The following is a 22,631-nucleotide window of genomic DNA, read 5'->3' on the forward strand; positions in this document are numbered from 1 at the left end:
AGGGGATTTGATTTCTTAGAAAGGACGCTTTCTCGTTTTATCCTTTGTTCAGTTTCCTTTGTTAACACACCCACTTTGACATTTTTCTATGAGGAAAACATTTCACAATTAAAATGCAGCTCTAGAGCAGTAACACTGAAATGAATGTAACCAGACTTAATCCTTCTGTGGGCTGTATTCAGCATCTTACAAGGAGTACCTCGGTTTGCTTCAGTTTTGCTTAATTTCCTCATTAATTCAAGCATAGGTATTAAACCCCAGTAGAAAATTACTGTATACCAGGTCAGTTTTGCACTATTGTTTTTATTGTTCAGCTGTAGATATATTTTCAAATAATGTAGATTGGTTAGAAATCTGGAAAGTAGAGCTATTTATAAATATTAAGTATATAAAACTTTTATATTGGAACTATGGCTGTATAGCTTCCTAGAATTGTAGTCTGTACATGAGTAATTAAATGTTAAGTTTGAGAGAAGATTTTCAGAGTGTTTGCTCACTGCTGTTCTGGAGATAATCTGTTTTCCATACAAGCTCACATTATGCTGCTAACTGTATATCCTCTTTTAATTATGGCTTCCAAATAATGCACTTAATTATTTCTGGGACCAAGCTCATGAACTCAAGGCTCACACCGAAAATCAAAGCATCTCATGATAAACATTGATGGGAGCTGACAAGCAAATAATTTGGGAATAGAATGTATATATTTATGTATTTAGCTAACCCACATTTATGAGTATTATGGAAAGATGCATTTCATTTTATTTGCTGCACTGGGAAACTAAACAGAGCTGTGTATATAACTTAGCTATTTGTTATATTGAGGTTGATTAGCTGATATTATTACTTAAAGGGTGGTGATGAGTATTTGTTTTTCTTTATTGCTTTTGCTTCTGACAGTTGGCTAAGGAAACAGTGCAAAATATATTTATTAATTTTTGTGTCTGTTTTATTGCAGAAAAGTAAACAAGTGCTACAGGGGTCGTTCTTGTCCTGTAATTGTTCACTGCAGGCAAGTACAATTTTAAAAATAGCTGTAGAGAGGGTTTTGTGCTGTAAGAAATTAACATGAATAGAACCAAATGGGCAAATTACAGGTTTAGATGAATCACTAAATACATAAGATGGTTCCTTCTGAACCAGGTCCAAGATATTACATTTTGTTTAATTTTTTTTTATGCTAGTGAATGCTGAAGGTCCAATTTTGTAACAAAATTGTCCTTTTAATATGATCTTACAGGTGCAATTTTACAAGTTAAATTTGATTTCTATACCTAAAATTCACTAACAGCCCTTTGATTTTAGAAAGCTGCTTTAACATTACAGCATAGTGATGCATTCCCAATTTAGACAACTGTTTTGCGTTTTTATTAATGTTTCAACAGTGTTTTTTAGTTCTTCTTTGTTTGTTTTCAATGATCATGATGGTAGCAGAGCAGTCTTGGGGAATGGGAGGGGAAAGCTGCCCACTGGTTGGGTGAGTAAGCACAAACCTGCAAGCACAGATTGCTTTTAGGCCTGCCCGTCTGGTGAATGTAAATGAGAGCTGTTTGATGGCTCACTATAAAAACTTGATGTAATAATGTAAATATTTAGTTTTGTAGTTGTAATGTCTATTCTGTAAGGATAATGCCCATTCCTTTTTATCAAAGATGGGGAAAATTATAAGTGTGGGAGGAAAAACTATGGGCATCTATACACATGCTCTTGGGTTGGGGGAGGAGGAGGGTGCTTTAATTAAAGTGCCTGCAGTGTCACGTATATTCAGCATCACATGTTTCAAAATGCCAGCAGAGGCACTTTAACTAAAGCTCATTCAACAAGCTTAATTTAAGCACCCCTGCCCCCATTTTGAAATGCGGGGACAATGAATACATGTGACACGTAGGCTGCTGGAGTGTGCCAGTTAGCATGCTCCAGCAAACTCACGTCAATTGAGTCTGCTCCAATGCATGCTACTAAGCACATGTTGGAGGAGAGCTCCATCACATGTATAAGCGCCCTATGTCATTTAAAATGTGCACCTTCAGTTTAGTGAGTGGTTCCAGTAAGGGAGGGGAGCATGTCACAAGCCTGCTGAGCTCTATGTGGAGGGACAGAGTCATATAACACAGAATGGTGAAGTACTTGAAGAAAATACACAATATGGAGCAAGCCTGTGTTTGTTTCATTGAAGAGGTCTGAAAAAAGAAAAAGAGATGATGCAGAGTAAACTGAACAGTCCTTTGAGTTTGTTGCAGGTATTTTCTTAGTATGATGGATGAAAATGTCTAACATCTAGTTCAGTAGTTTTTGTTTTATTAGGTCTGACCACTACAATGCCACTCACTATTTGGATTAACTAATAGGGCCCTGTTTCCTTGTTCCCTTCAGCTGCCTTTCTAGGAAATGATACAGAACAAACTGCTCCCATCTATAGAGGTTTATCAAAAATGCAGTTTCACAGCCTGCCTATGAAAGCCCATCACATCATTGTATCAATGCCTTCTTCTTATTAATGCTGAACACAAAGTTAGTTATCACTAAAAATAATGGGTCAGTTAATAAAAATAGATGACTAATTGATCACACATGCACCTTCTTAGAATTTGGAGGAAGGAAATGAAAACAAGTGTACTACTTAAAGTCTTAATTATGTTTGCTAACAGCAGCTATAAAACATCACACTGCCTATTGCAAGCTACTCCATACCAGGCCTGCAAGATGCATTCAGATTAGGGAACCTTCCCAAAGGTTAACAAGGCTTGGTGCGTCACAAGGCTTGATCACACTTTTCCAAGGAAGGCCTTGATAATACCCTGGGATTAGAGAGAGCTTTCAGGAAATACATGGTAAGATGTTTCCCCACTCGTTGCATCTGAGGTAGAATTAAAGCAAGGGAAAAGACAAGGGGGAAGGTGAGTTGAGATGCATCTTTTCAGGTCCAGATGCTTGGCATCCCACTTCTGGGTTGATAACTTACGATCCATAAGTAATGCAATATTTTAAGTTCTTGGATTGGGGGTCAAGGGGTGTGGAGTATGACTTCAGGGGAAATAGATTGCTCTGTGTGCATGCAGTCTGACCTCTAGACTCAAGTGCAAATAGAGCCAATAGTTTTTCGGGATGATTCTAGCCATGGAGTTCTTCAGCTCTCACGTGACTCACTGTTGTGCTTGATCTCAGAGGCGACAGTCTGTAAGCTCATTATGTGTATATTCTATGCACAGAAATGGCTGCCCATTCTTGAATTACTGACTTTTTCACTATTGTGTGAAATGTTTGTATATTAAATAAACAAGTCTTTGGCTTTAAACAAAACAAAACCCTGCTATCCATGAAGAACAATAGTTAATCCTACACAAACAGCATGTGTTAATTAAAATCACTGCAAGCTTTCTTTCCCTTTCCCTCCCCCCTCAACCTCCTTTCCCTCCCCATCTACCCTCCCTTCCTGGTATAACGCAATATAAAAGTAATGGTGAATACCTTTGTACTGAATCTAGATACACATTGATAGTGTTTTTTCTCTCTCCCTTTCCGTTGCCAGTGATGGTGCAGGAAGAAGTGGAACCTACATTCTAATTGACATGGTTCTCAATAAAATGGCCAAAGGTGAGAATCAAAAGGCTTGTTTTTGTTTTTTTTCTCGGCACTGAAAGATGTGTTGGTGTTGCCATGGTAACGCAGGGTGTAATATTCACAGAAAGCAGTAGAATAAATTAGAGGCAAATTGTACTCTTTCCTGGACATCCCTAAGTTTGATTTTCAAGCTCATGCTGATTTAAAAAAAAAAAAAGGCTTTATGAATGGAGTGTACACATGTGCTTCTGGACAAGGCAGGATTTGTATTATTAACTCTGTAACCTAAAATAGTGACTGTGGCTAAGACATGGCTCTGAACTATCTAGTAGATAGTAAATTAGTGTTTGCCTAAATAAATAAATGTGCCTCTTTCAGTGTGTTGCATGCTTAATATTCATCTACCCAGCAGCAGAGTTTAAACACATTTACCCACCTTTTGTTGCTGCTGTAGCAGAGACCGGATCATGGAGCAAAAGCCCCTTGTAGTAAGTGGGTGTTCAAGCACATACCTTTCAAGGAAGCATAACCTTTCATGGGGCAGAGCCTGGTTACTCTGGACCGTATTCCAAGCTCTGCTACTGTGTGTTTGGTCGACCTTGGACAAGTCACTTAATGTCTCTCTTTTCCTACTCATGAAGTACAACTTTTAAAACCTTTTAGCTGTACACTTGAAGTCATAACTACTCTGCATTGTTTTTTATATGTTATTCCTAGTTAAAAATCTGTGGATTCCCCTTGGGTAAAATATACTCTCCCTTCTTATTCTACCAATTAACATTTGTTGTAAGAACTGTTTGGAATAGTTTGAGGTTGTCTTTTTATCTTAACAGCAAACAGTAAAACACAGTAAATAACCTGTACTGCCAAAACAGTATTTGTGGCAGTTTTGGAAGCACTCAGCATTGGCCATTTTGAGTTCAGTCAGGGGATTACTAAATATTTTTGAAATGCCCTCCCTGTATGATAGGACCCCCCCCACTTCTTCTGCCCATCCTGTATTTCTGTTTTTATGCCTTCATTGTGTAAAGTTTGGAGAATAGTCCTATTCATATGGCACCTGTTACTACTGGAAAAAATTAAAAAATAGTCTCATGTCGTTTCATTGCCATCTTTCTCCATTCCCTTTTATGCTGCTACTGCCCTTTCTTTAAATGCACTTGCATTTAAAAATAATAGTTAATAGTGATTAATGCAAAATATATTACATGTAGAAATAATATATAATCCTGTCTTCTAAGCACTGTACATAAACATTTTTTTTCTTCATTATCTTCCTATACGACATGATCCATGCCTTGTTGTCAGTTGCTGCTGAAACCCTGAGACCCAGGTCTCTGCAGAAATAATGATATTCCGTTCCTATAGGTAGATAAAGGAATTTGGCATTTCTTCTCTCCTGGCTCTGTTTCGTCAGACATAAAGGGGTATGTAGATCTGAGTATTGCTGTAAAAAGAAGCGTGCTTCCCTTCTGCCATGCACCAGACTGAAACTTTTCTCCAGGAGAATGAGATTGTTTTTTCACCCTCATTGGAAAGTGCATTTGCATTTTGTGAAAGAAAACGCAGAAATTTCAAACACTTGACACATTTATAATTCAAGTGGCAACTTGATCTCTGAAAGTAAAAGCAGGGGTACATGGTAAAATGGGTGTACACCTCTGTTAAAAATTTGTTAGGCTTATTTCAGTTTTCAGCTCTGAAAGGCTGTAATGAAAAGTAGATTTAAAATATATGCAATTTACTTGCATAAAGAAGTAAATGAGAAGTATTTTCTAGCTTCAGGCTTTCAACCACTTAAGGAAGGGTTGACTTTGTTGTAAGAGCACTAAAGAATGCCATTTATTGACTCCATTGTACCATGTAATGTCAAATTCCATTTTAAGTGTGGGCTTAGGGTTGCACAATACGAGACAAGTCATGTGAAACTGGCCAAAGAAAGGCGTTGCTGGGCTTTTTTAGATTGGTCACCCCCATTTTGTTCTTGACCTGCTCCCCTCTGCCATTGGGGGTGTGCAATTTGAAATCCTCTGACCTGGTGCTTTGGCTGTAGCTTAAATGAAAGATCAAAGGGCAAAGCGGGCATCTCAACCCTGCTGAGGTGGGCCTTTCCCAGGCTGTCACACTGTGAGGCAGCCAAAGGTTTTGTTCTGACGGGAATCGAGGCCCAGTCTGTGAGGCCTGGGCCTTCTTTGTCTGGCCTGAGAAGTTTGAGGCCCAGGTTGAGGATCCAATGTTCATCGAATGATCAAAGGGCTGAAGCCCTGGACATGAAATCTTTCTTTCCATTTCCTTTTCTTAAAGAATGAATTGCACGAGTACCAAAGAATGCCATTTCCAAAGCTTTTATGTGGAGTGCTAGGACTAACTTTAGAGTCCTTCAGTTCTAAACATAAAAATGTAAGTGCACTTTCAATCTGGGCCCAGCTGCAAGGCCAGCATCTACTAACATTTCTTTCAAAAAGGCTTTTAAGGATTAAGGCCTTCAGTCTTTCAAAAAAAAAAAACAAAAAAAAAACTTAAGAATAAACTTAGAATAATTTGAGTTCTTGTTCCACTGTCTGGTTTATTAGAAAGTAGACAATAATGCATTTTTAAATCAAAGTAAACAGAGGACTACTTAGTCTCAGCAGTGGGAAAGTGGAAAACGATCAATAAAATGCGTTGGTTCTTTAGGAGGTGTCCTAATAGGGGAGACTGAGAAAGGGAACTGCTTTTTCCTGTAATGATTTATTTTTCTGCATTCTCTTACGGAGTTAACTGGAAATACTTCAGTCAGCTAACAGTTGTCTCCTAATTTTTTTTACTGGAAATCACGCCTAAGACTTATTCTTTATACACATATATATTATAAATTCATATTTTGAACTATTATAGCCTGACCTATTTCATTTGATATTCTTAAAATGGATAAACAGGTGAGAATTCAGTTGTTCGAGCCTGCCTTTTCCAGAAGAAACAATTTGGCGAGAAATTTGCATTCCCTGAATAAATGATACAAAGTTAGCATTTAGCTAGGTAAGTCAATCTAGCCCATCTCACATCTAAAAATTCTCAACCGTATTCTATCGTGTTTCAGTTCTGGCCACAGGCTTAATATTTATCATAGCAAAAGTTGCAAAAGTATTAAAGTTAATAATTTTATAGCAAAATATTTTGGTCATACAACTTAAGGTTTCCCTCCTGCATTTTGTGTTTGAGTGGAAGAGAGGGCATATGAAAAGACTTTATGATGCAGTTAGAAGCACAATGCTGAATAAACGTTTTCCAGTCCCTCACTTGCCATTGTTATTCAAACAACTTCAGAATGCATTTTGGAGTCCCCTTGGCTTTGTGCATCATCAAGGATTTCCTGTTGGGTTGGGCTCTTAATGAATTACTATATCCTCTTTTAAGAACTATAGTGTCTGTATCTGTGTAATGTAAGAGGCATTAACTATGTTAAATAATCTAATGATATAAATTTGGATGAGTTAAGATAGATGATGAAGGTATATCTGTTCCACACCAGATTTTCAACACAAGTGATTTCTTCCTTGTGGTTTTATGCTCTACAGTTACAAACCAATTGCAGCTAAATATGCGAGTGAATCCTGTACCATGGAGTCAGTGAAAAGGTTAAATTTAGAGTGTACTTTTATATTTAATTGCTTCAGCAACGTTAGGGCTGTTATTTGCCAGTTCACTGCTATAATTGTTTATTAAAATATATTCCTTATGCAAAGCAGTGTCATAACAAAGGCCAGATCCTGCATCCATTGAAGCAGAGAGTAAAATTCCCATGATATAGGACCTGTTCTTAAAGAAAGCTATAAGGCTTGTCACTTCTAAATAAGGACATTCCATTTCCGTGAAGGCTGGATTTTTAAGGTTATTATACAAGGCATGGAATCATTTTAATATTTTCATATTTCCCTGATGCATAGTTCAGTGCAAACTTTGGTCTTGAGTGAAAAGATTAGAGGTTCCTTTTGAAACCTTAGTGCACTTTCAGTGTTTGAAAAAGAGTAGAAAATATGTCATTTTTTTTTTTTTTTTTTTTTTTTGCAAATTAGCAATTGCTTGTTACAATTTTTTTTAACTAAGGATGCATTTTGGAAGCCATCACCTTGCATGAATGTTAACATTCCTCATTCATATACTGACACTAACAACCTGAGTGAGAATTTGTTGAGTTCTTTTCACAGGGCTGGGTACCAGTAATTTATTTAGATAAAGTAGTTTGCTAAGGATTTCCTGTTTCTTGTAGTTAGCACCAGCCCTTACTTCTGAAATACAGTAAACTATTATTGGAGCATTTCTGGCACAGCAAAAAGAAGCAAGTAAAAAGATTCTGTTATGAAACTTCGCATTTTGCTCTCTAGAACTGGAAGGTAGGGATGGCATGGATAATTATTTGAACTGTATAGAGCAGAGATGCCCAACCCGCAAGCCAGGTCCAGCCCACAGGGCTCCACAGGTCTGGAAATTTGCCGATGGGGGAGCAGTAGCACTGTTCCCCTACTGCCAAATTCCCAGACCCCCCCCCCCCCCCCCCCCAGGCTGTGTGCACTGGATCAGGTGCCCAATATAAATGGGCAGAGGCAGTGCCAGGCCCCCAGAACCCAATTCCAGTGCTGCCCTCGGGATCCAATCCTGAGCCACGGGGGCAGGAGGGAGCAGCACTGACTTCCTGGGGCCCAATCTGGGCATGCAGGATGGGGAGGGGGCAGGGCCAAGTCCTGGCATGCAAGGCTGGATCTGGCCCATGGACTGGCCCTGTGCCACTTATCTGGCCCAGAAGGGCCAAACATTTGAGCATGGCTGGTACAGAGATGTAACAAAGCAGCCAGGCAGCAAGGTGGTGGAATGCATGGGGGCAGCAGCAGCTTCCAGATACTGCTGTCACTGGCACAGCTGCATGGCTGCAGTAGCAGCTGATAGTCTTTGCCCCACAAAGTCAGCACCTAAGGTTGCTGTTCCGGCTTCCCCACCCTAGTTATACTGTTGGGAAGTGTAGCGGGTAATCCAGCTGGTGATCGGGAGTTCCCTTAGCATTAGTTATCTTGTGTATTGAATCAGTTGAAATTGAAAGGAATTTATTAGGACAATTATGGGCTTTTAAATTCTTTTGGAATACGTTCTAGATTTCAGAATTTGAGAATCCAGTAAATAGAGTGAGTACAGCAATGCCAAACTGAGTGAATCTTCTTTGTGATGTAAAAGGTTCTATAGTTCTTTCTGGTTTCATCACTACAGTAATATGTTAGCTAATAGGATCCCTTTTTACTAGGTCCTGTTGCTTATTTGGCACGTGGTTCTGAAGAAGAAGAATAAAATAAAATAGATGGGTCACCTCCATTAAATTAGAAGACCTAATAAAAGAAAATACTTGTGTTTTTTCTGTTTAAAAAAAGACATAATCTGCTAATTCTTAGAATCACAGAATCAAAGAACCAGAAGAGACCTGTAAGATCATCAAGTCCGGTCCCCTGGCATGGGCTGGATGTTACTGGGCTCAAATGAGCTCAACAAGGTGCCTGTCCAGCCTTCTCTTGAACACCTCCAAGGATGGTGACTGCACCCCCTCTGCTGGGAGGGTGTTCCCGATTCTAGATACCCTTACAGAAAATAAGTTTTTCCTAATGTCCAAACTAATTTTTTCCTCAATTAACTTGTGCCCATTGGTTCTCATCCTCCCTGGGGGTGCCTTTCTGAAGAGTTGCTCTCCTAAATCTTGGTGTTCACCCTTGACATACTTGTCGGTGACTGTCACATCCCCTCTGTCTTCTCTTGCTCAGACTGAATAAACCCTGTTCCTGGAGTCTGTCCTCATAGGGCCTATCCTCCAGGCCCCTAATCATATGGGTGGCCCTTCTCTGTACCCTTTTGAGCTTATCCACATCTTCCTGAAGTGTGGTGCCCAGAACTGGACGCAGTGCTCCAGCTGAGGCCTCACCAATGCCGAGTAGAGGGGGAAGAGCACCTCTCTGGATCTGTTCGCAACACATCAGCTGATACACACCAGAGCTCTGTTTGCCCTGTTGGCAACTTCACCGCACTGTTGGCTCATATTCATCCCCTGGTTGATTGTCACCCCCAGGTCCCTTGCAGATGCAGTGCCAGCCAGTGGGCCACCACTCATGATTTTGTTGCCCCTTATTTCGATTGCCAGCTTGATCTCCATGCCTGCCTTGGCTTTCCACGTCTCATACCTGCAGACCTTGGCCACATGATTGTACTCCTCTCTGGATGCTGAACCATTTTTCCATTGCTTATATGCTTCTTTTTAATTTTTCAAAAGTTCCTTTATACCCCTTTTGAGTCAAGTGGGTTTCATGGCCCCCTTCCCACTTTTTAACCATGTGGGGATGGCTTCTCTTTGATCAGTGAGAATTACCCCCTTAAGGAAGCTCCACCAACCCTGAGCTCCCAAATCATCCAATTGCTGGTCACAGAGGGCACTTCTAACTAGATTCCTGCATTTACCAAAGTTTGCCCTTCTGAAGTCTAGGACTTCTGTTCTACTGGCTGAATTCCCAGCATTTGGTGGATGGTAGACCTAATTAGGTTGTGGTCACTGTTGTCCAGACTACCTCCAATCTTCAGGTCACCTACCTTGTCTTCCCCTTGGATCAACACTAAGTCCAGAGCTGCTTTACCCCTAGTTAGTCCTTCCACAGCCTGTGTCAAGAACAGGTCATTGATAGCTGCCAGGAAGTTGGTTGATCTGCTGGAGCTTGCTGAATGGTCTTCCCAACAGATGTCAGGCTAGTTGAGTCATGCACGACAATCAGGTCTTTAATCCTGGCAGCTTCAGTCAGTTCTCTAGAGAATGCCTGATTGCTCTCCCTTTCTTGGTAGGGTGGTCTATAGTATAATCCTACCATCAGGTCTCCCTCTCCTGAACCCCCTTGTATCTTGACCCAGTGGGTCTCAAGGGAACTCTCTCTGCAATCAAACATGACCTGCAGGGAGGGGTACTGCTCTTTCACATAGAGGGCCACACCTCCTCCCTTCTTCCCAACCCGATATAGAGGCTATAGCCCTCAACATCTACTGCCCAGTCATGTATCATCCCACCAGGTCTCTGTCAGCCCAATGAGGTCAAATTCCTCATCGTTCTGAAGGAGTGCCAGTTCATCCTGTTTGTTGCCCAGGCTTCTGGTGTTCCCATAAAGACACCTGAGTTCACCCCAAATTGCCTCAGGTTTACTGTCCCACTTCAAGTGCCTCAGGGCGCTGGTACTCATCTGGATATCCCCTACTTGAAAGTCCTCCCTTGGGTCATCTTGGCCAGAGGATTTGTGTACATCAGTGGAATCTGCCCTCTCTCCCCCAGACATTTTGTGTCCTTGTATAATCATTACCCCAAATTCTGTTTTCCAGCTACACTTCTGTAAAGGTGGGCATCAGTAAAAATTTTCTGGATTTGTTTCCAGGTAAATGAACGAACATATGGTTCTAAGAGCCAGGTTTCATTGTAAATATATCTCTGTAGAGCATGGTGGCTAGGTGGGAACCCAGGGGCAGCGGCTGGGTGAGAGCCCAGGGTCACCAGCTCACAGGCTGCTAGTTTGACTGCCTGCCTTATTTAGTATTTCATGGGTATGAAGTGGGATTAGAAAGGAATGGAATTCCTAGGGAAAAACATTGCTGTTTTTATCTTGTAGGTTTGCAGTCATTACGTTGGTAAGCTTTGAGGTTTGTATCAGATTTAAATTAGCAATTGTGCTTCTTGAATGGATTAGCAAGGAGGGAAGCGGGGAAATATAGTCACTAAAGCAAGAGGCTGCATTTTCCTTTTCATTTCTATATTCTCTACCAGCCAGTCCTAAATTGTTGGTAATAATAGCAGTCAATGTAATGGTGGGCATGTTTCTGCAGCCTTTTATGATGACAGTTCCTTGGATCCATGTAAACATATTATATATTAACAACGGCAGTCCTGCAAGTGAGTAGCTTTTATGTAATATAACTGGTAATGAGTTACCCAGGAAACGCAATTAAACAATATTACTTGTTGTTGCAGATATTCCCACCAGATAATTGACCACAACAGGAGCTGTGCCCCAAGCCACAAGCAAAAGTCCATAGTGGACATTTAGGTCAAAATTTTAATGGTAGGGCCTGCAATAATGGGGAACTTTTACTATTGAGAAATAACTACTTAAAAGCACATTTTGATAGTTTAAATTCTTCCTTTTCAACATCAGGTTCTGATGAGTAGAACTACATGTATAAACACTTTTAGTAGCTGATTAGCACAGCAGAGTAATCAATTAGTAAAAATTAAAACACAAGTCCATGGAAAGCTTGAACATTTCAGCAAGTATCTATTCTAAAATGAATTAGAGCCTATTGCTTGATAAAATACCTCAAGCATATATTGTGGGCTGATTTTGCAGATGGTTTCTTTCATGATGTATAGAGGTTATAAACAAAAAGCAAACAAATTATTGATGTGATGTCTTCCTTCCCCCACACGCCTTTAAAAAAAGAGAGAGAAAGTGACTGGAAGAGTATAGATTTTCAAAAGTTCTGAGAAGACACTATTTTTTGAAGATTCTTTGCCTTTCTGGTGATTTTATTAGGTGGTGCTGGGACTGAAAACATGGTAGAAAGCAATCCTAATTATTCAATTTGGGGCACATGAATTGTGAAGAAAGCTTGATCAGACATGGACTATTTCTTGGGAAAAGGAACACGAGGGGGGGGGTCTGCACAGAGCTTTAGAAGATCGTGAAAGGAATGTATTGATGTCAGTAAGCAGCTTGAGGTAGTAACTAATTTGAAAACAAGGGGTCATGGACTTAAGCTGAGGAAGAGACGAGCATATAAGGAATTTGGAAGCATTTCTTCACACAAAGGGTAGGTTAGAATATAAAAAGTGAAAAAGTCAGGCATAGAAATGGTGCTCTATCCATTCAAGAAGCAACTGAGCAAATGTTTGGAAAATGAGGCAAATGCCAAGTGAAGAACTACTTTTTTGCAGTTGATCTCAGGCAGTCAACCTATAGATACATTTCAAGAGAAGTGTTTAATTTGATCAGATGGTATTCTTCTGGCTGTTTAAGATCCAACATATATTATGGCACTAAAGTGTAATTACCAAACAACTGAAACAATTATACTGTGACTTTTATAGTTGAACCAATTCTGTTTTATTGTGGCTAAATTCTATTAAAGAATTTGTCCAGAATTACAGCAAATTTTACTCAGTTCAGTCTGGGAAGTAACTAGAAGAGGCAGTACTGCTAGCAAGCCTACTTGCAACATAAAATCAGGATAAAATAAATGTACCTTTTGCAATGTGAACGTTCCAGGTGGACCAGCTGCTGCTGTGCCCCTTTGGTGTCTAATTAATGTGCATACGCAAATTCCAGTAGGGGGCTCCAAGTAACTCTAGGATTTCCCTGAGCAAATTAAGACACACAGGGGGATTTCCAGAAGTGTGATTAACTGAGCATGTTAGCCTTCTGCCCGTGTAATACTTGATACATGGATGCATACATGGATGTAGTGTATCCATGGGGCTGGATACACTACATCCGAGGGAACTGGCTGATATGATTGTAGAGCCACTGGCCATTACCTGTGAAAACTCTTGGTGATCGGGGAAGGTCATGAACAATTGGAGAGGGACAAGAAGATGAGAAGGAGGAGGATCCAGGGAACTATAGACCAGTCAGCCTCACCTCAGTCCCCCAGAAAAATCATGGAGCTAGTCCTAAAAGAATCCATTTCTAAGCACTTGGAGGAGAAGAAAGTGATCAGGAATAATCAGCATGGATTCACCAAAAGCAAGTCATGCCTGACCAACCTTATTGCTTTCTATGATGAGGTGACTGGCTCTGTGGATGCAGGGAAAACAGTGGATGTGATTTACCTTGACTTTAGCAAGGCTTTTGATACAGTCTCCCACAGCATTCTTGTAAACAAGCTGAGGAAGTATGGGTTAGAATGGACTGTAAGCTGGACAGAAAGCTGGCTGGTTCATTGAGCTCAATGGATAGTAATCAATGGCTCAATGTTGAGTTGGCAGCCAGTATCAAGTGGAGGAGTACCCCAGGGGTTGCTCCTGGGGCTGGTTTTGTTCAATACATTCATTAACGGAAGATGGGATGGAGTGCACCCTCAGGAAATCTGTGGATAAGACCAAGTTGGTGGGGGGAATAGTAGATATGCTGGAGGGTAGAGCTAGGATTAAGAGGGACCTAGAGAAATTGGAGGATTGGGCCAAAAGGACTGTCATGAGGTTCAGCAAGGACAAGTACAAAGTCCTGCACTTACGACAGAAGAATCCCATGCACTGCTCCAGGCTTGGACCAACTGGCTAAGCAGCAGCTCTGCAGAAAAAAGACCTGGGGGTTACAGTGGACAGTAAGCTGAGTATGAGCCAACAATGCGCCCTTGTTGCTAAGAAGATTAGCAATGTTAGTGGGAATATCTATACATGCATTAATGCACCGTGGTTCCTGCTCATTAAGTTTAGTACCTGTAATAGCATGTACTAGCTAAAAGCGCAGTAACTGGCACTGCTGTGCAATAGCGCTGGTACATGCCTTTTTAGTGACGCTAATGCTCAGTAGACTAATTCTGCTGTGCATTAGCACAATAGCACAGTTTTCATCATGATGCGCTAATGCACCATAGAATTAATCTACTGCACATTTAGTGCCTGGTTTAGACGTGCCCACTGGGCTGCATTAGTAGGAGCATTGCCAGCAGATGGAGGGAAGTAATTATTCCCCTCTATTCTGCACTTGTGAGGCTACATCTGGAGTCCTGTGTCGTTTGTCCCACTACAGAAAGGATGTGGACAAGTTGGAGAGAGTCCAACAGAGGGCAGTGAAAAGGGTTAGGGTGCTGGGGCACATGACTTATGTGGAGAGTCTGTAGGAACTGGGCTCCTGACTCATGGGGGAGCGGGGAGAGGGGAAACACGCTTTACTGGAAGAAACAGCGCGTTAGTTCGACCTCGTTGTGGTGAGTCTGTATAGATCAGGTGCTTCAACGGGGCTTTTTTCCATTTTTATCTAATAGCTCTTTTAATTGGCTATTAGATAAAAATGCCAAAAAAACCCCAACCACTAAAGCACCCAGTCTATAGACTTCAGGTGAACCAGGTCCAACTAATACATTGCCTTTTCTGGATGTGCACTGAGCATGGCACAGGAGTGCGCTAAGTTTAAAGTAAAACACCATTTTTGGATTGTTTGTTTTTCCCACATCTGCCAGCAACCATTTAGTTTGCAGAAAAGACCAAGGGAGGATTTAATAGCAGCCTTTAACTACCTGAAGGGGGGTGGTTCCAACGAGGATGGAGCTGGGCTGTTCTCAGTGGTGGCAGATGACAGAACAAGGAGCAACCGTCACAAGTTGCAGCCAGGGAAGTTTAGGTTAGATAGTAGGAAAAGCGCTTTTTCACTAGCAGGGCAGTGAAGCACTGGAACAAGTGACCTACAGAGGTGGTGGAATCTCCATTCTTGGACATTTTTAAGGCCCGGCTTGACAAAGCCATGGCTGGAATGGTCTAGTTAGGAATGGTCTTGCTTTGAGCATGGGGGTGGGCTAGGCTAGATGACCTCCTGAGGTCCCTTCCAACCCTGGTTTCCCGTCAGTCTATGATTCTATTATTCAGCAATTGTAAATGCACTAGCCAACAGTTTCTGGCACCATTACTAGAAGTCAGGGATTGCTCAGTATTGTGTGAGAGCAAATATACCATGGAAAATCTAAGGTGGGCTATAGTGCCCAATCTATAACTTTCACTTATCCCTGTCATTATCAGATTCTGTTCTTATGCATGTGGTATTTGTAATGCAGCAATGGTCAGAACTTAAGAGTTATATGCATCTGTGTCCTCAAACTTCCTTGTAGGGGTTGTATTATGGGATGTTTCATAATACTCTATCTCCTACTTAATATGCAGTATTAAGGCTGCATTTCTTTAAGAAGCTGAGCATCATCAGCATCAAGGGATATCACTAGGAGCATCCCATTGTAAAATGAAACACAGTTGTCCAAAGCTGTATAGCTCTGTCATTCTTTCCTTCCCTCCCTCTCCTGGAAATAGGGATTTGTCCTTAAATTTGCACCCATTTATATCCAGGTACAGATTACTGGCTTCTGCATTTTCATGCTGTCAGTAGCCTGTGCATAATAGTTTGCTCAAGTAGTCGATGCAGAATCAACAAAAATGTATCTCTCAAGTTAGTAATTTTTCTGCAGTGACAAAGGATGTTGGCTTAAAAATTGACATGCCAATACTGAATCGCAAGCTTACAAGACTGTTGAAATTGTTGTAATTTAAGACATTTTTTCTGCATTGTACATGGGTTATGCAGATTGAGCATTCCTAGATAACTTGAATGTCCCTTGAGATGCATGACAATAAACTCAGGAAATTGTTACATTTATATATGCAACATACATCTACATTTTAATGGTAATGCAAAATAATTATGTATATGATAACATATTTAGTAGTAAATATTGTGTGTCTGAAATTTCTGAATATCTTACCTACTTCCTGCCACAACACTGCTTAAATGTTCTTTTCTCTATGTGCATGTTTTTACTTTGTCTGCTACTTTTTAAAGAGAGTATAGCTGAATACTGATTTAAAAATGTATAAGCATTTTTTTGTTTACATACCTAGGTGATTTGGGTGTTAATAACAGAATTTGAGTAAAAATTACTGGGCTCTGGGTTGAAAAAGTGACCATGGACCATAGGTTCAACTTTTTATTCCTACCTCATCCCCAGATGCACGCAGTGAAATCCACTTCATTCACCTCAGTCTAGTAATAGGCTTTCAGTGAAAGCACCAGTCTGAATATATTAGCTTCCTTATTAACCATAGAGATCTTATTTTCCTGCAAAGTCCTGCAGCTTCCCTTCTTCTCTGTTGAGGTTTTTCTGTTATGAGATGGTGTCAGGTGACCCTCCCAGCCAGTAACAGAACTGCGGCACCTGCATACATGCAAATCAGAATTGGTGAAATCTGTCCAGTTTCTATTTGTTACCTTCAGTTAATGTTGTTTTGTTCCAAACATTGTTTACAAGTGTTTTTGTTTCGTTCGCATTGAAGGCAATGCACAGTGAAGCACAAAGAGAGCCGTGGGCAGATCTCGAATTGTGAAAACGGGGGGGGAGGGGAGTGTGCAGATGGTGAGCTGCATCATCACATATAAAACAAAAGGTATTTTCCTCCAGTTAAGAATAAACTAGAAGCTTTACTAATATGCTAGGGGCTTATAGCTGTATTATTCAGTTTAAGAGTGAAGCAAAAAGAAATATAACTTCACTGTAATGAGTTCAAAACAATCTGCAGGGCTGTGAAATAAGAGCTCTGTTACCAGGAGCAATGTAACAGGCAGCAGAATTGCAGAACAAAGCTTGATTAGTGGAACGCCATGTCCATTAGAAAGGAGAGGGCCATTAACACCTGGGGAATGAAGAGTTTAGAAGGGATGGGGTCGATCATAATAAGCCATGAAGTCAGTTGACTTCCTCAGAACCAGAAATGGTGCTGTCATTGCCAAGCAGTTGGTTTTAAACTTTGGGTGGATCAGGAATCAAAAGGGGATGCAACTGGACCAGTGTACCCCCTATCCCCTGTGCCACCCCTGAAGGGAGCCCATTTTCATCCTACAGGGCCCTTTATGGTCACTTGTGGTTCTTCTACACTATTTTCCAACAAGGAATCCCCTTAAAAGTGAGAGTCTGCATGGCCCATCTGTGGACCAGGAGGCTAGGCTTCTGTCCCTTAGGCTCACTGAAGTGCTTTTTATTTAGATACCATGGTTGTTTTTCACTTTTGCCATTTTCTTCAGAATTGCCTAAAAGGACAAAAAGCAGCAGAAGGGGAGAGAGGTGGCTCTCAAAGGTTGTTAGACACAACATGGCAATAGAGTATTTATTCATCTCATCTCTGTGCTGGATCTTCACTATGAAAATTTGTCTCAGTTACTTAGTTATTTGTTAGTTGTTATTGTTGGTGCAACCTCAACAAGAATGGTCAGAGAGGAGGCAAGTGAAACCACACACTTCTCAATCGTGGCCTTTTCTCGCGTGGTAAAGTCAATTGTTTAACATTAAATACCTGATCTAGCAAACACTTTGTCCACCAAAGTACCTTTGCTCATGCAAGTAGTCCCACAACACACGAACATTGTTGTAGAAGATGTCTGTGGAGAGCTAAAGAGTTTACAAGTTGCATATGAGACATCTAGGGGCTCTGAGAGACTGCAGCATATGCATGAATAGGTCTATGCTTTATGCTGTGGTGCAGCAGAACTATTTCAGCTCATTCTCAAGCTAGCTTAGGTATTGAAAGCTTTAATGCAGTCCTGTATCTCTGCTCTTTTTAGAGCTGTTAGTATTGTGTACTGTTCAATTTAAATATTTATTTTACACAATACTGTTTCCTTGCACTGCCATTTGTTTAGAGCTAGGCTGGGGGGAGTGTTCTTTAGACATACCTCTTATATGCATCATATGGGGGAAGAATAAAAATGATGTAAACCAGAGTGATCATTAGCTTGGTTTGATTGTGGAGAACCTTCTTGATGGCATTTTTCCAGATCTGAATTATGTGATCATCACCAAAATATGAAACATTCTTGTGTTCTGCTGAAATGTAACACTGTGATCAGAATCTGGATTGTCCTTGCTGACTCAATATCCCTGTCCTTAATAGTTTTTCATGTGTAGTTTTTGCTATTTCATTATATTAAAGCATGCTTCCCTGGGAATGATTCTTCCATGATGTGCCTGACAGCTGTGAATAAAGCATAGTTCATGACTCTTGAGGCTAAAAGGCTGCCAATCAGCAGCATCTTGCAAATATTAATTGGACTTTTTTCAGCTTCTAGGAACATCACTTGAAAGAACAGTATTAGGGACTTTTCAGACCGTTTCCTTAGAGATTTTAACAAGCTGGCTTTTAATCTGACCTAACAAGACTCTCTGCCCTTCAAGGCCTAATACAAAATCTATAAAATATAGTAAATATAAAAAGATGAATTAAAGCAGAAATGAAATTGAGCACCTTAAATAGTACAAAAGAAATGCACTTGACAGGTCATTTTCTGTATTTCCTTTAGTATTCCATTTTTTCTATCGGGATAAGTGCTTATTCCCCACACCGCTCATATCCTTCTTCTTAAGAATATAATGGAAGTCCTAATGATCCCACATTTGCAACCCCACAATGCAACTCCCATGTCTTTTGTGATCACTACGTGAACAACGACAGGTAAAAGCAGAGCTAAAAAAGGAGAAAAAGCTCTTTAAAGAGAAATACGGAGTATTTATTCTAGGTATTCGCTAGTCCTTATCCCTGTACTGTCTGAGCACCTCTCAGTCATTAGTGGATTCATCTCTAACACCTGCAAGATAGGGAAGTATTGTTCCATTTTACAGATGATAATCTGAGACACAGCACCCTATTTAATGATTTACCCAAAGGCAAATGGCAAATCTGTGTCTAAGCCAGGAACTGGACTGAACTGGCCAGAATCTCAGCCTAGTACATAAACAACTAGCCCATTGCTTAATGTTCACAACAAACAAGCTCGCAGCCTTTTAAACAAGTATACTATCTTTATTTTCTAGAGCGTTTGCCAATATATCTGCAAAATGTCTCCAGCAGAAAGCTCCTTTTAATAGGTCATGTAAATGATTAGACTAGCAAAAACATTGGGCCCATTCCCAGTGAGGACATTAAGTGACTTGCCTTTAAGTTGAGTGTAAGGCTTCTGCATAGAAGTAAAATCTCCTAAATGGCCTTCACCAAATAAACTCTGCAAATGCCCATAGCAAGACATGACAATGTGTTGGAAACTAGATCTTAGGCATTCACATGAAACTTTGTGTAACATGCAGGCCTTTAGTTACTACAGTAATAATGGTAATATTAATAGTCTATTTAAATATTGGGAGTTGGTGCTAGTAACCTCGGAGAGCCTGTTGTAGTAGAACATGGTTAGTTCAGAGTTATTTATTATATTAAAAAAGACCATGTGACTGTCACATGTGTTTTTCTCTGACAGACAGAGCCGTGTGGTGGCTCTACCAGTTTATCTGTCTGCAGGCCAGTGTTTAAACCCCATGGGGGCTGCTAATCTGGAGCACCAGCTGCTAAATGCCAGCATGCTGCCTATGCTGCTGCCCAGGGGAGGCAGAGAGGTTGGAGAAGGGATGACCCTAAACTTCAGAAACTGCTTCTCTCCTTGGGGCAAAATCTAATTCAGCTTCACCTTCTCTTGTCTTACTCTTAGTTTACTCTGCTGATGTTTCTGATGTGGATTACTGTGCATTCACTGGAACTGCTTTCAGCATTTAGAAATGTTATGGTTAATTACTAAGGGCTGGATTTCCTCCTTTACTCACAGTGAGCAGTACTTCATATGGTGTGCATGGGCCTGTGGAGCTCAGCAAGACTGCCAGGACTCTGCTCCTATTCAGTTGGAAGCAGGTTGGCAGAATCTGGCCCCTGGTGAATTACTGCAAATGCATATTCTGAAAAAAAAAATGCTTTACAAATTCATATTTCACATTACTGCTGCTACTAGAGCAGCTGCTCTATCTCACAATAAATTATATTCTTACATACGTTTAAAACAAGCAAAGAAATCTCTTATTAGAAGGGTATGTAGGGCGAAGGAGACACCAAATTTATTTCCTGTAAGATCTTGACTATGAGGTCTAATGTAGTCAGAGGTGAAAAGACCATTCTTTATACCTTTTGTGCACAGCTTAACTTCTGGAAGCCAGTAGAACTGTAACAACAGAGGAATAGCTGTTGGTAGAAACTATAAACCAAAAAAACCCCTTGCTTTCTTGGCACGTTTCACTTTCTTCTTTCCAGTTTCTGTATACACCATATGAGGCCAGTACTTTTAACCCTTTCCTGTAAGATATACATTGCAAGAACAGATAGCAATCTGCTTTCTCCCTATATCATTGTAGGATAGGGTTTGGTGGCAGAACATTTATAATACTTCAGTATTTTTAGAACCGTAAGTTCAAGTCTGTATAGGTCTGATCCAGCCTTTCAGCACCTTTGTGTGTGCAGGGCTTTCAGAAGTCTTTAAAAGCCTTTCAGCAAAGTGATGACATCAGTTACCATCTCTCAGGGTTTTGCTCTAGCACTTCAATTCCCTTTCCCCCACTGTAATTCAGTGTCGTTTCCAAAAATCCTTCCATAGCAGGGGTATGTAAATTCCTTTGGACTGCTTCCTGATGAAGAAAGGATCTATGCTGTAGCAGTGTTGGTCTGAGAAAGACATACACAAAGCTCTTGGGCCAAAGGCGATACAAGATATCGCCTCTGACTCCAGAGCTTTGTGCATCTCCTGATAAAAAGTGCTGAAAATTAGGCCACTGTCCTGTGTTTCTGGCTGGAAAGAGGATGCCTCAGTGTGATGGAGATGACCCTGAATATGTCATACAGGCCACTAATGTAATGAGGAAGGATATGGTCAAAGAGGATTAAGCTGTGACCTGTCATTGACTGTCAGTGCATCTTGGGTGCTTACCTTACATTTTTGCCTTTGAAAACCTCCCCCTTTCTCTCTTGCTGCCACTGGTAGGCTTTCCCACCCAGCTGACGTGCATAGCAGAACTGAGCTGCAGTTAGATAACAACCACCTAATAATTTTTAATAGAAAAAGTCCTTGTCACAGAAGAGTTTAAATATATCTCATTATTTCTGTATTAAACCTCAGTTGTTTTAGCCATAGTAAGAACCTAGCTGTGAAATGTGTGGCAGTGTGCTTGGTGGGGGGGAAGGATTGGTCATGATGGGAGCTACTGCATCACACTAATGTTATCTCTTTGCCATTGTCTTCTGTTGTGAATTTTCTTGCTCCAAGGTATTTTCCCTTCAAAACAGCTGCCTATCTTTACAATGTTATATTCAGTTGATCAGTGTCTCTAGGCACAAGGCAGCACTCGTCACCATAGTATCAGAGCAGTATGCAAACATTGAAAAAAAATGCAAGTAATAAAACAATCTGTCTCTCGCCCTGCCCTCCGTCCCTCGCTTATTAGAACAGAAGCGTGGCCAGAAGCTGGGTGTGCGTCTGAGACCCACAACGTGAGTGAATATATCAGGGCGGGTGAGGGGAGATCTGTCTGATTCTACCTCATTATCTTCTGTCTTTAGTCAGTAAACTTATTTTGTGCTTAGTAATGATGCACACCCTGAAGCCTACCTAAAAAGCCTGACGATCCAAGCCCTTACGTCATCCCAGGATTTAGCAAAACCCTTGAACCTTAGGTTTGCTAGTCCAAAAGAATTATTCACATGCTCAAAATTAAGCATGTGCTGAATCACAGTAATCAGGGTAATCTTATCAAGTGCTGAATCTTGCTGAATCATAGTAATCTTATCAAGTGTTGTGCATGCTAGCACCTGCGTGGTGATAAATCAGTAAGTGCAAGTGCTCACCGTGTCGGTTCTGTGATCTGCACCATGAAAAGAAAGGCGCTAAATGCCTCATTTGCACTTTATGATTCTTCTGACTGTTGATTTATGAGATTTGAAAAAGTTGGAGTTCATTAAAAAAGGGAAAATATTCAAAATCAACTTTTGCCTGATGCTGACATTTTCCAAGGAAGGTAACAAAGGCAGCCTGCCCTTTATATAGTGCCTGAGCCTCCCTCCCCACAGTTCCTTGCTGTACAATATTCCGAGGCGTTCTAGCCATAGTGACTACCAGCACTTCAACCAAAAAAAAAAAAAATGGATATAGTTTTGAAAAGCACATAACTTTAGATTAACTTTGTTCCAAAGGAACGTAATAGTAAAACTTTGAAAACTATAAAACTAAGCAAGCATGTAGGGACAGGCAGAATGTCAATTTTAATTTATTTTAAACCACCACAATGTTGCAAAGGTGCTTCTGTTCGACAGGTAATGGCAGATTCTGAGAACTGATGTTTATACGGTTTGGGGCAGCAAAGATGGGTGGATATGTAAATTCCCAGTGCATCAGCTATGGTTGAGGTGTGATATTTTATTGTGCTTCAAGCAGTTGAGAAGTGTCTTCTGTTTCACTTCATTGACAAGAGCTTTC

At 40.6% G+C, this 22,631-nt stretch overlaps 1 protein-coding gene across 1 annotated transcript in view; it reads left to right on the top strand.

Annotated features, from left to right (window-relative positions):
- The window catches only part of PTPRN2 (protein tyrosine phosphatase receptor type N2), a 1,011,953-nt gene that overhangs the window by 981,087 nt on the left and 8,235 nt on the right, over window positions 1–22,631 (top strand). The window contains exons 20-21 of the mRNA XM_090047600.1: window positions 959–1,012; window positions 3,530–3,594. Coding sequence (XP_089903726.1) covers window positions 959–1,012; window positions 3,530–3,594 — 119 coding nt within the window. The remainder of the gene's footprint in view (window positions 1–958; window positions 1,013–3,529; window positions 3,595–22,631) is intronic.

This window comes from Crocodylus siamensis, chromosome 5, assembly GCF_052110815.1.
Source record: "Crocodylus siamensis isolate JL-2025a chromosome 5, ASM5211081v1, whole genome shotgun sequence".
Taxonomy (NCBI): Eukaryota; Metazoa; Chordata; order Crocodylia; family Crocodylidae; genus Crocodylus; species Crocodylus siamensis.